Below are 14,203 nucleotides of genomic sequence, written 5' to 3'. Positions count from 1 at the left end.
GCAGTGCAGACTCATGTAATCCAGTTCAAAGCAGACCATGTGGATTAACCGTGTGGATTAATCCATCCTCAGACTACTTCAGAAGTATTTCCGAGCGATCGTTCTGTCCCTGCATTTCGCGTGCCTCAAACGTGGCTTGGTCGCGTTCATGTTTGAGGGATGATGGCGCAGCGAGGGCCGAAGATCTGCTGCAGTGGGAAATGCTTTCTGTCCCCGATCTGCGTCCTTCTCCCCACCCACCCACCCACCCACCCATCGCTGGGCTAATGAGCCCTCTCTTAGGAGGCGCGAGCGGCTTGCTTTGCTCCTTCCGAAGCGGCGCCATTTGTAACTCACGCCGCGCTCTAAAGTGGCACAACTCGAGGGAAGATTGGCACGCTAATGCCCCATCGAAATCAGCAGAGGCAGGGAAGAAGAAAAGAAAACCTCCACTTCGGCTGATTTCTGGAGGACTTAAATGAGCCGAGCTTCCCGTTGGCGGGTGCAAAGGCTCCGTCCGGAAGCATTTCTCAGCCTTCAGGCGACGGGCCAAAGAGCCACTTAGCCGCGAGGGATCAGGAATTCGTTTGGAAAGGAGCTCGGAAAATAGACTCACAGCTATGCCTTTCTCTAATGGAAAATGGGCTGATAACAGTTTTGGACGAGGGACCCAAGTGTCCATTGCCAGTGTTTCCAATGGACGCCTGGCTACGAAAAAGGAAAGGGTAGCCATAGCTTACATTCAGAGAATTCAGCAGCATGGCTGCACCAAGGTGGCAACGCACAAAGCAAAGCTTGATGTATGTGTGGTTACGTAATGCAGGAAGTTGAGCCATCTGAATGGTTAGGAGGTTAGGAGGACATCTACAAGTTCAGACCCCCTAACAGTCCCCCAAAACCTCACCAGGATGTTCACGACTGATACATGAGCTATGTTTCGTCCAGAACTATTGTTGGTGGGATTCACATGGCTCTCCAATTGTGGGTGGACTACAACTCCCATTGTCCCCTATCAGCACCACCTAATTGGATCAGGATGAGTCTGTGTGCCAAGTCTGGTCCCGATCGATCAAGTCGTATGGGAGCCTTAGTGGATCATACATAACTACATGTAGTCTTTCTCTCCTATGGAAAGGAAGGCCCCATCTCCTATGTCCTCAACCAACCATCCGTGATGATGGTGGGACCAAGAAAGCTCATTTGAAGTTCCTAAGACCCAAAACAGGGTCTTAGGAATATTTTATATTAATAAAATAATATTAATATAATATTATTATATAATTTATTATTTTATATTATGTATTATTATATTTATTTTTATTATTATTATTACTTTATTGTATTATTATTTTATTATATTTATTATTCATATTGTTATTAAGCCGTCGCCAATTGTGCCGTTTGCGGCAGGTAAAGAAAAGCCTTGCAAGGAGCAACCTGTTGTGATCCCAACAGGCCCGCTCTCACCAAATAATGGTTTCGTGTATTATTATTATTACAATTCCTCGGCTTTTTTGTTCAAGGGAAGAAGAACAGAGGCTTCGCGGCCGAATCTGGGGTGCAATTATCTCCCATTCCAAAGCATTTATTCCGCCCCGTTTTTGCAACCAAGACCGGGCTGGGCTTTGCCGTAGAGCACGGCTGGCTCTCCGTTATTTGCGGCAACGTTCCTCCTCCTCCTCCTCCTCGGAGAAAGCCTTATTAATGAGCTCGCAAACGAGCACCCAACTGGGAAATGTCACAAACAAGAGAGGCTAATGCTCCAGAAAATCAAATAACCGAACACTCAGCTGATCGTGGTGCCTTTCATATCTGCAATAATAATACATTTCGGGGGGGAAAAGGGCCCTCCTTGAAACCACACATTCTGAAAGGGGTCAACACCTCGTTGAACAAAACAACTCATTTATTTTTGTTCAGAAATCTCCAGATGATAAATTATATTGATGTTAATCACTTCACTGCATACTATTGCAATTAATATCGGCGCTTGCCAGAAAAACGTGCGGAATCGGAACGCGCCAGGCGGCGGCATATGGCTGGCCCCTCTCCCTCTCTCCTTCCTCCTCCTTCCTTCCTTCCCTCCTTCCACAAACATAATTGGGCACCAGGAATCCTCCTGGAATGAACAATAAACAGAGGTTACCGCCGCTTCCCTGGGTATGTATTTTTATAAACATGTGTGTAGACATTATAAATATCCGTGTTGCATTAATTATGACTGAACTCTACGTTACTTCTCCTGCGGCTTGAAGGATACAGAGCAGACTCCTCCCCCGGCATCCAAACACAACCAGAAACAAGGAGAAAACAATCCCAAGGCACAGACAGCGTGGAGGGATTTCCCCTTCCCCTCCCTCCCTCCCTCCCTCCCTCCCTCCCTCCCTCCCTTCCTTCTTTCCTTCCTTCCTTCCTTCCTGCCTTCCTTCCTTCCTTCCTTCCTTCCTTCCTTCCTCCCTCCCTCCCTCCCTTCTCCTTCCTCCCTCTCTCCTTCCTTCAAATCCTTCCTTTCTCTTCCTTTCCTCTTTTTTCTTTCTCTATTCCTTCTTCTTAATTCATTCCTTCTTTCTTCCCTTTCCTTCTCTCCCTTTCTTCCTCTCCTCCCTCCCTCCTTCAAATCCTTCTCCTTCCTTCCACTCCTCCCTCCCTCCCTCCCTCTTTCCTCCTTCTTCTCCCTCTCCTTTTCTTCTTCCTTCCTTCCATCCTCTTTCCATAAAAGCAAGCATCCTTTCCTTTCTTCCCCTCCCTTCCCTATTCCATCCTTCTTTCTGATTTTTCTTCTATTTTTCTGAACACAAAAGCATGCAGAGTTGGCTTCCCTCCCCCTCCCCCTCCTTTCCTTCCCATTTCCTCCCAGCCCTTAATGACGCCTTAATGTGTTTCGATGCTCCACTTCACTTTTTCAAAAATATATTTATACACAGCCTCCTCCTCAAGCAACACGGGAAACTGGATTTGTGTATTTCTTTTGGGGGACAAGACCTCACGTCGGCCATCTTGACCTAAACCCTCCCACAAAAATAGGATCAACTGGGCAATAGGTTGGGTGCCAACCATGACTCAAGCATTACTACTTAGTTGAAGGCCACCAAAAGCATCTCAGGGATTTCTGTTTTATGGTTGAAGGCCACCAAAAGCATCTCACGGATTTCTGTTTTGTGGTTGAAGGTCACCAAAACATCTCAAGAATTTCTGTTTTATGGTTGAAGGCCACCAAAAGCATCTCAGGGATTTCTGTTTTATGGTCGAAGGCTACCAAAAAAATCTCATGGATTTCTGTTTTATGGTTGAACCCCAGAGTCAGACATGACTAGATTTAATGTCAAGGGAAAACCTTTACCTTTACTTTAGTTGAAGGCCACCAAAAGCATCTCAGGGATTTCTGTTTTGTGGTTGAAGGCCACCAAAATATCTCAAGGATTTCTGTTTTATGGTTGAAGGCCACCAAAAACATATCACGGATTTCTGTTTTATGGTTGAAGGCCACCAAAAACATCTCACGGATTTCTGTTTTGTGGTTGAAACCCAGAGTTGGACATGACTAGATTTAATGTCAAGGGAAAACCTTTACTTTTACCTTAGTTGAAGGCCACCAAAAGCATCTCAAGGATTTCTGTTTTGTGGTTGAAGGCTACCAAAACATCTCAAGGATGTTTGTTCTGGCCTTCAAAACTCCCACAATCCCTACAGTGATCTTCTTCTGGGCAAAAAAGAAGGCCAGTGGACGCCCTTGGAAGTCTCCTGGCAAAATAAGTGTACCTTTTCCATAGGTTGCAAAGCCTTTCTTTTGAGACCAGAAGTGAACTCAGGGACACTTTAATTGTGGGTGATTTGTGGTCCGTGTGGGCCTCAGAAGGCCTCAGAGCATCAACGTGATCCCAGACATGTTCTTCATCCATTGCTTTCTCATTTAGCGTGAAGGACAATCTTGTGCGGGAGGATTCAAGAAGAATCTCTGGTTATTTTTCCTGAAGAACTTCCTTTTCTCCCGCAATGCCACGGCCCAGCAGGGTTCTCCGATGCAGCCGATAAAGCCGCTCAACAAACAAGTTCCTCCGCGTTCTTGCTCAGAGAGGAGCCGGCGTGAATAAAGTAACAAAGACGGGAAAGAGGGGGGATGCAAATCCATAATTTCATTTGAGCTGGTAGCATGGAAAGTAAGTTTAAATGAAATGTTCATAAAACCTTAAGTTAAATAGGTCAAACTTGTCAGCCCGCGATCTCGCACGCCGGCTTCCAACAAAGTGAATTTGTGCAGCGGGAGGCTGACTTCTAATGGAATTACTGACAGGCCCAGAACAATAGCTGCAGCAGGTCTGTGGACCAAATCCCTCCTTACAAACAGGGTGATTACCATACTCAGGGGGGGTCTGTCAGGAGCAAAGCTCGGCCTCCAAAGCAAGGCTTATGGCACGACAATTCAACAGCCTCCCCCTTCCCCTACCTCTCCCGTTGCTCCCATTCGAGTGGGAGTGTGAGTTGGGGCTTGCAGGAGAATGGGCACTCCAAGTGCAAAGCATACTCCTCACTTCTCCATCTCCATTTCTCCATATCCTCCTCTCTTCCTCTTCCTCCTCCTCCTATTCCTCTCCCCCCTCCTGATTTCTCTTTTTCTTTCCTTCTCCTCCTTTCCTTTCTTCCTTCCTTCCTTCTTTCTTCCTCCTCCTATTTCTGCACGCAACCTGTTTGGTTATTTCCCATCTCCATTAATTTGCCCCGAAAAACAGAATTTGCACAGTACAAAACGGTACAAAACGATATTTCAAAAGTCTCAAATGGCAGCCAAGTCAAGGATGTGTACACCAAGGACAAACAACAACACAGATGATAATAATAATAATAATAATAATAATAATAATAATAATAATAATAATAATAATTGAACTTATGCCTCAAGTCCCACCTCCCAGCAGCAAAGAACTGGTGGGATCACAAACCTGCAAAAGTATTGGAAAATGAGCACGCAAAGATACTGTGGGACTTCCGAATCCAGACTGACAAAGTTCTGGAACACAACACACCAGACATCACAGTTGTGGAAAAGAAAAAGGTTTGGATCATTGATGTTGACATCCCAGGTGACAGAAAAGCAATAGGAAAAACTCAGCCGCTATCAGGACCTCAAGATTGAACTGGCAGAAACCAGTGCAGGTGGTCCCGGTGGTGATGGGCACACAGGGTGCCGTGCCAAAAGATCTCAGCTGGTATTTGGAAACAATAGACATTGACAAAATCACAATCTGCCAACTGCAAAAGGCCACCCTACTGGATCTGCGCGCATCATCCGAAAATACATCACACAGTCCTAGACACTTGGGAAGTGTTCAACTTGTGATTTTGTGATACAAAATCCAGCATGTCTATCTTGTTTGCTGTGTCATAATAAATAATAATAATATAAATTGATATTTGTACCCTGCCACTATCTCCCCAAAGGGACTCGGGGCGTCTCACACTCCAAGTGCCACGTATAAACAACAATACCTAAGTATATACACAGTGACATAAGTGTAAAAACAACAACACACATAAAGCCTCACTAATAAAATTGTCAAAATTATAAAATTTCCTAAAATCGCAGTAGAACCTCCGAGTAAAGCCAGCTATCTGCAATAACAAAACAAAGTGAGAAGTGATGTAACAGGTGGATCATCGGGCTGGCTATAGATTACACAAAGTCAAAGGCCTCTCTGAAGAGCCATGTTTTTAAATTCACCCAAAAGGCTTGAACAGGGAGGGAATTCCAGAGCTGGGGAGCCACCACCGAGAAGGCCCCCCTCTCTCGTCCCCACCAAACCGTACTTGAAATGGTTTGAAAAGGTCTCCCCAGCAGATCTCAATGCTCATGCCGGTTGATAGAAGGAGATGTGATCTCAGGGTCATTGTGTGTTTTCCGGGCTGTATCTCCATGTTCCAGAAGTATTCTCTCCTGACGTTTCGCCCACATCTATGGCAGGCATCCTCAGAGGTTGTGAGGTAATCCTCACAACCTCTGAGGATGCCTGCCATAAATGTCAGTGAAACGTCAGGAGAGAATACTTCTGGAACATGGCCATACAGCCCGGAAAACATACAACAACGCTGTGATCCCGGCCATGAAAGCCTTCGACAACACAGATGTGATCTCAAAGATACCTATCTCGAAGACAGGTTGGACTCCACTGTTCCTTTATATCCATTCTATGGCTCTCTACAGCTCTGGTACGAGGCATGTTTTAGCCCAAAAGGCTCTTTAGATCTGTGGGTACACAAAGCATGCGCTTCTGCTCACCTTGACCCAACAAAAGAGGACATCAATCTTGTGATGTGAAGGTTGGTCTGTTCCTTTGAGCAGACCTCTGTCCGTTCAAGTCATTTGCAACTTATGGTGACCCTATCTTGGCAGCATTTGGTCCAAGCGAGATTGCCCTTGTCTTCCCCTGAGATCAACATTCAGTGGAACATCTAGTAGAACATTCTGGAGGACCAAGAGATTCCTAGAGACCCCATCAGTCAGCGAATAGTCAAATCTACACACGTTAAGCCCACAAGTGTCTATTTTAACCTTAATTTTGTGTACGGTTCGGGACATCCATGTCAAGGAGAGGTGGAGCGAGGTCACCTCGAAAACGCAAGCCTATCTTGCCATGTTGCCATTCCATGCAGCTCCTCCAGTTCATCTCCCATCCCTCTAACTCTCTTCTACAAATGTTCGCACCTCCCTGGATATTCAGGGCTCTGAGCAAACAATAATTAGCTCTCCGCCTCGAAAAAGCTCCGTAGATAATTTGAATTTTGCCTGCTAATACCTTCTCTGTTATTACCGGCCACTTCCTGCTGAATCCCATCTCATTGTAAGTACACCAAAGTGACAAAATTGCTCGCTGTGACTGCGCATTCATTGGAACCGTTCTCTGAATCTAACTCATCATTATATCCATAGTGGTTTCCTACCCAGTCCTGGCTGAGGCCTATCTCTCATTCTCCTGGCCTTCACACTTTACTCTTGGTAAATACATGGGGGTCACAAGGGCAAAGGTGATCCACTACTAGATCTTTAGATACTTCCTTACTCCTTCCTGTGTTGTATGTCATTGTGCTGCCCTTGACATATTCAAAACCTATCAATTCAGGTTGTCTCCAAAGTCTGTAAAATACGCTCAATGGTTGAACTATGTTTCTCTTTTCCATCTTTCTATTTGCATTTGTATACATACATGCATCCATGTTTTTGTGTTTCTGCGCTTAAGCCCTTTTCTTCTTCTTATAATCAGACCTCACATAGGTGCTAATGTATTATTAAGGCTAATGGAGCTCTACAAGAAATGTTAATGGACATTAAGTTTGCATAAATGAATTACACATTTAGTGCAGCGGCGAGAAAGCGACAATCTGCCAATTTAGGTAGTATCTGATGGTGTTTGTTTTCCCATTATAGGGACATTACTTCCCCCAATACTTTCAGGGCGATATGAAAATTGTAAGCAGAATGCTCATAATGGAACAAACATAATGAAGTAGAAGAAATAAATTAACACGGGGGTGGGTTGCGGGGAGGTTCTTTGTGCAACGTTATGGTTGAGCTGCATGTACAAAAAGGCGTTCTGAATTATCCGCTGAGCAACCAACCGGCTTCATTTCTGCTCCTTGGTGAAAAGGAAGAGCCATAGAAGGAAGGGTTGGTTTCTGCTTAAGGACTGTTCTTCCTTGCTATGGATCCGTGGTCCAAACCGAAGCATGTGATCCTGTGTGGAACTCAACTCCAGTTCTATCTTTCCATGGGCATTCCGAACCCGGTTCCAAACCATACAAAATGCCACAATTCCATGAAATATTTCAATACAAAGAGGCAAACCCAACACAACCCCAAGAGACCTCTCTTGGAAGACCTTCACTGGATGTTGACCATAGGAGAATGCTGGAGGGTCTAGAGATGCCTACAGAGATGTTCTCTCAGAAGTGTTTTCAATTATATTTGTGATATTTCCATTGACATGAGACCCTTGCAAATGCACAGGGACGACTAGAGTTTGCTAAGTGTCTAAAACATCATTCTGAAACAGTGATGCCTTCCTTGGAGAAAGGGTTCCAGAAGGAAGGAGGTCTTTGGACTTCCTTTGGCTTCCTTTGGAACCATGTATATACCACCAAAGAACCAAGAACAGCATCTTGCTTCCACTCTTATACGGATTCCTTAAAAAGCTTCATTATGTTAGTGCTTGAAAAGCCTAAGCATTAATGATGAGTCATAGGCAAACAAGTTAAGGAGGGACTACGGTGAGATTCGGATTTGGGGCCTTCAGCTTCACAGCTTCTCATCTTAAGCTCAATTTAACATTTTTTGGGATCAGGAAGGATATTGACATGTGCTTCAGCTATTCTACAGCGGTTCTACAAGTCGTCCAAGTTTGTGGAAGCAAACACCATCAACGCTGATCTGCTAAGTCAACATGCCTTGAGGGAATCGCATGCGGTTGGTCCAAGAATGGAGAAGGCGAAACTACATTCTGTGGCCAACTCAGTGACAAAACCAACAGAGAAAGCCTTAAAACAACACTCAGTATTTTGAATCTCAGAATGAGATAGAAACCACAGGCACCGTATTCAGCTAAAAACGCCAGCCATATGGCCCAAAGGACATTTTCCAGCCTTGATCAGGTGGATGGATGGAAGAGGGTAGATGATTCTGGTACTCACACATTACGTCTAGGTAGTACTTGGTCTGCAAGTCTTTGACGGCAGGGTGGTCTACCTGACAGATAACCGGGACCCCGTCGTCCTCTCGTTTGACCTTCAGTGAAAGCTGGCTGGTCACTGTGAACATGTCTGACCACTGCTCCACTTCTGTTTTGCCTGCTGGAGAGAGGGACACGGGGAAGAAAAAGGGCAAGTAAGTGGCAAATGACTGGACCAACGGTGTCTGCATCCAAGGACTAGCCTACTTCAGCCTCACTTGTGTATGAGGAACACTCCACCATTGGCAGAGAGGTCTACATCATCTCCCTTGGACCCATTTAGAGACCTCTTCTAGACTTTGCATAATAAAAGCAGAGATTGAAATATTTTAACAATGGTTGTGTCAAAGACCAGCAAACTACGTTTGATGGAGGAGAAGGTTCCTTGTGGGACCTCTTCCAACAGGAAATCAGGGAACGAACAAGGCAATATGGAGAAAGAAGGGAGGAAAGAAAGAAAGAAAGGAGAAGGCCAGTGCTAGTGGTCGATTGTCTATAAAGCCCTATATGGCTCAGGTCATGTGGGATGGGCTTTGAATAATCTTAATACATTTTAATATTTTTAAAATTCATAAATGGTTAACATTCTAGAAATAATTTCTACGTATATTTTTATGGAATGATGCATCATTTATTTTGCATCATTCATAAATGAATTTTGCATCAAATTTATTTTGCATCATTTAAAAACTATGTTGTAAACTACTCTTGAGACTCACGACTTGGAGAAAGTTGGGATATAGATGGATGAAATAGTAGTAGTAATAGTGCTAATGATGATACATTCAAGTAATAAAAGGAGAAGGAAGAAGAGGAGAAGGAAAAGTAGGAGAAGGATAAGAAGAGGAGGAGAAAGAAGGAGAAAATGAAGGAGGAACAGGAGAAGGAAGGAGAAGGAGACGAAGGTGAAAAAGAGGAGGAGGAGGATGTAGAGGATGAGGAGGAGAAGGATGGATGGAATGAGATGGTAGAAGATAGAACATCGATTCAGGAAGATATGAAAGGGATGGCTGGATGCTGAGATGCCTGGCAGCCCAGGTAGCGAGTCCAGAAGGACGTGGCTCACTCTTGGACTCCTTGGGTGCCTACCATCAGTATTACCACTATTATCTTATTCATTTCTATCCAACCTTCCACCCAATAATGAGACTCAAGAGTGTTTTACAACATATATTTTAAAAACTGTCCAAAAGCTTCAATAAAAATACTCCCGCAATGACCAAACATGGTCATTCATGATCCACCTCAAGATGTTCCTCTTGCATTTCTACAAAGCTGTCTGGCTTACTGTAAGAGTAAAACAAAACAACCAAACAACCATACAGCACACTTCATTAGACTGATTAAGATGTGTGTGTGTGTGTGTATGGGTATGTGTTGGGTCTACCAGATAGCTCCTTGCTCCCTTTGAACCATCTGATCGTCGTGGCTGGTCTGCTGGCCATTGCGGTGCAATTCAGCTCAACCTCTTCTCCCTCCATGATGGTCTCCTTCTGGGATTCAATCCTTAAGTTGCGCGGAGGAACTGTGAGGAAACATGGAGAAAACAAAATGAGAACATCTCAGAATGCTGCAATTGGCTACCTGGAGACCAGATGTTGTAGCCATGTGGCTTTGCCATGAACATCCTCTAAAGATGAAAAACCACAACTCCACATTGGCTCTCACTCTTTTCCTCTCTTTGCTCTTCCAGGATCAGCAATCAATGTTTCCAATTTCAAGAGAAAAAAACCAGAGAGTCTCCTCTGAGGCAATCTAAGCAACAATCCCAACCTACTAAATCACTCGTAGGGTTCTGGCATGAAGATCTCAGATTCTCCCCGTTCTCCAAAAATCGAGGAAAGGGTGGGCAAAATGTTAAATTAATTGTCAGGGATCCTCGGTGTTAAATGAGGCTCTAAAATAAATATGTTAACTAGTGTTCGTAAAGACAAGTGGGCACCTGCTCTCTCTCACACACATACAGTTTGATAATTCTGATGAAGCAGTTCCATGGCTCAAGTAGCCAGGGTTTTTTAAAGGAGATAAACAAGTGTGTATAAAATATATTGGGTGATAAAGGGAGCTCCACAGTGCTCATAAGGACGCAAAGCAGGTGGCACATTTATTTCTGATTCCAATGTGCAGAAAAGCGACACAGCATATCGAAACACAAGAAGGAAGGGATGTGGCTGCCCATGGTCTCCATCCCAAGAAAATAAGATGACTACGGAAATGGGATGGTCACGGTCTCCATCCCAAGGAAATGCGATGATCACGGAAATGATCTGACCATGGTCTCCATCCCAAGGAAATGAGACGGCCATAATAATGAGATGGCCATGATCTCCATCTCAAGGAAATAAGATGACCATGGAAATGAGATGGGCAAAGTCTACATCCCAAGAAAATAAGATGACTACGGAAATGGGATGGTCACGGTCTCCATCCCAAGGAAATGAGACGGCCATAATAATGGGATAGCCATGATCTCCATCTCAAGGAAATAAGATGACAATGGAAATGAGATGGGCAAAGTCTACATCCCAAGGAAATGAGATGACTATGGAAATGAGATGGTTATGGTTTATATCTCAAGGTAATGAGATGGTCATAGAAATGTGATGTCCATAGTCTCTATCCCAAGGAAATGAGATGACCATGATCTCAATTCCTAGGAAATGAGGTGGTTAGGGAAATGAGATGGCCATGGTTTCATCCCAAGGTAATGAGATGGCCATGGAAGTGAGATGGCCATGGTCTCCATTGCTAGGAAATGAGGGTGACTATAGCCTCTACCCTAGGAAATGAGATGCCCATGGTTTCCATCTCAAGGAAATGAGATGGCCATGATCTCCATTGCTAGGAAATGAGGGTGACTATAGCCTCTACCCTAGGAAATGAGATGCCCATGGTTTCCATCTCAAGGAAATGAGGTGGCCATGGTCTCCATTGCTAGGAAATGAGAGTGACTATAGCCTCTACCCTAGGAAATGAGATGCCCATGGTTTCCAGCCTTCCAAAATGAAGGAGTATCAGACATACTGCACTTCAAGGTTTCTCAGCCCTAGGGAATGAAGTGCATTGTACCCATGCCATATTGATTCTTCTTCCAGGTACGACTCACTGCCAGGTGAGGGGAAGGAGCAATAGTGCAGCCCCAGTCGAAATTTCTCTATGGACTGGAACGCATGAGTATGAAACACCAAGTTCGGTTACAAGAAGCAAAGCATCTACGGGGGAATCATAGCAGAGCCGTGCTAGGAATCAGCTCTCAAGAGTAGAGCGAGCTGAACTTGAAATTCACACTCCAGGCTAATTTTAAATACCTTTTCAACGTATAATAACATGCTAAGAATGGAATCTCATTAAATGGTGAGATGGGGAGGCAGGGAGAGAAAAGGAGAGGAGAATCCATGTCACTAATCAGCAAGTGAGATCTCACTCTGAGATTGTTGGTTGCAATTCGGAGCGGCGTCAAGGGAGACGGAGCTAAATCTGGAGCCACGGCGGTTACGGCATTAGCAACTATTACGGACAGACACTTTCACGCGTTCGTTTAGGGATCTTTGGAGCCGTGAGCGAGGGGATCGTCCTCTCTTCTCCTGTATCTCTGGAAACATCTACACTGCAGAATTAATGCAGTTTGATACAAACTTAGCTGCAATTCCGCCTTAAAACTGACCAATGTATTCAACACACACAATGTCCTTTGATGGACACTTGGCTTCCAAGATGGAAATGTCAAGGTTTTTGGAGAGTTGGGGAACTCTATAGAAAAGCTAGAGCTTGAAAATAAAATAAAAAATGGTCAATTACAGGAGCTCCTTTTGGGATATCTGCAGGTTGTCTTCCTTTTCCTCTAGTCCTCAATTTTTGAGGTCAAAGACTGGAAAATCTGTGCATTGCCTATAGGAGGAATATGGAGTAAATGTCTAGGTTCGAATCCAAAGACGATCTCAAGTGTGAAGAGATTTTTAGAGGCCACTTGTGCCAAAATGTAGCAAAGATGCAGCAAAATGCAGCATTTTTACATCTTGGTGTGTGCTGTGTGTGTTGAGATCTCTCTCTGCTTGTGTGTCAGGAGAGATGTGTGCTTGGAGATTTCTCCCTCTCTTTTGAACCCTAGAAGACATGGAGCTTAGAGTAGCTAGGACGCAGTTATTTACTATTAAGAAATGTAGTTATTATTTTTGTAAATAAACCTTTTGTGATTTTAAAGACAGGACTCTGAATCTTTGCCTCCTAAGCTCGAAATACTTTACAGCCACATGGCACTTCGTGCTCTGCTTGCTGTGAGCTCAATGCTCAACCATAAGTACCCTGATTTTGTATTTTTTTTGATGCTCTGCTGTATTTGGGGAGTTTTCCCTGACACAAAGTACGTCCCAAAGAAAAAGAAAACCAAGAAGACAAGATGGTTGTCCGCTGTGACACTGGAAGCAGCCCAAGAAAGAAGGAAGGCAAAAGGAAACAGTGATAGGGAGAGATATGCCCAATTAAATGCACAATTCCAGAGGTTAGCCAGAAGAGATAAGGAACTATTTTTAAACAAACAATGCATGGAAGTGGAAAGAGACAAGAAAATAGGAGGGACAAGAGACTTCTTCCAAAAAATGGCACTTCACACTCTGCTTGCTGTGAGCTGAATGCTCAACTATAAGTATCCTGCTTTTGTGTATTTTTGGATGCTCGGCTGTTTTTGGGTAGTTTCTCCCACAACATACAGAGAAAATCCAAACAAGCATAATCTCCTAAATCGAAAAAAAGGTCCAGTCCTTACCCAGCACAGTAATGGTCATGTAGTATTCTTGCGGGGGATCCGTGTAGAGTTGGCAGAAGTATCTTCCTTCGTCCGAGATGGAGACGTTGGTGAGCGAGACCCTGAGCTCGCTGCTGGAGAAGTTCACTAGCTGGAATCTGCTGTCCTTCAAAGCTGCGGAAGGAGGAGGAGGAGGAGAAGACCGTTGGGAAAAGGCAGACGCACAAGGCAGATGGATGGAAAACACAGTGAAATGCAGACGTCTCTGGAAAGGGAGCAACAGCGCTGGAACGCAAAGGTTAACCCCCTTCTCCAAGTCCTGTGATTTCGTATAGCTCAATACAGTTACTTATCAATTGGTATAAATATTCCAAACCAATGTCCCTTATCATCCAAGACTGGTAATGTTCTTTTCATCCTCCACAAAGTCCATTCACCTCCTGCCAAGTTCTATAAACTAAGCAACCAAGCAGCAAACACCTATCGGCTGTTAGGAATTGTGAGAGCTGAAGTCCAAAACACCTGGAGGGCCGAAGTTGGCCCATGCCTGCTGCATATCATCTCTCATCAGCTCTAGTCATGATGTCCAATGATGAGGAACAGAGATGTCATCTGGCAACTGGAGGAAGACTACATAAAAGGACATGAAGGGCTAGATTCATCTCACAGGCCTTGAGTTTGACGCCAGGGCTCCAAGTGATATGTGGTCAATCAGACCACTCTCTCCAACCAAGGAAGTGCTTGTAAATAAGTATGGAATTGATAAATC

General features: G+C 44.3%; 1 protein-coding gene across 13 annotated transcripts in view; it reads right to left on the bottom strand.

The window, feature by feature from the left end:
* Positions 1-14,203, bottom strand: part of cadm1 (cell adhesion molecule 1) — a 266,547-nt gene that overhangs the window by 54,159 nt on the left and 198,185 nt on the right. For 7 of the 13 annotated variants that reach the window (XM_062961285.1, XM_062961272.1, XM_062961274.1 and 4 more), the window contains exons 3-5: positions 13,456-13,608; positions 10,081-10,218; positions 8,656-8,814 (exon numbers count right to left, since the gene is read on the bottom strand). In XM_062961285.1, the coding sequence (XP_062817355.1) occupies positions 8,656-8,814; positions 10,081-10,218; positions 13,456-13,608 (450 nt within the window). The remainder of the gene's footprint in view (positions 1-8,655; positions 8,815-10,080; positions 10,219-13,455; positions 13,609-14,203) is intronic. The other 6 variants (XM_062961273.1, XM_062961275.1, XM_062961279.1 and 3 more) reach the window with 1 other exon arrangement.

Source organism: Anolis carolinensis, unplaced genomic scaffold (assembly GCF_035594765.1).
Source record: "Anolis carolinensis isolate JA03-04 unplaced genomic scaffold, rAnoCar3.1.pri scaffold_8, whole genome shotgun sequence".
Classification (NCBI taxonomy): domain Eukaryota; kingdom Metazoa; phylum Chordata; class Lepidosauria; order Squamata; family Dactyloidae; genus Anolis; species Anolis carolinensis.
Note: the sequence above shows the minus strand (reverse complement) of the source record. Positions and strands in the feature narration are given on the sequence as shown.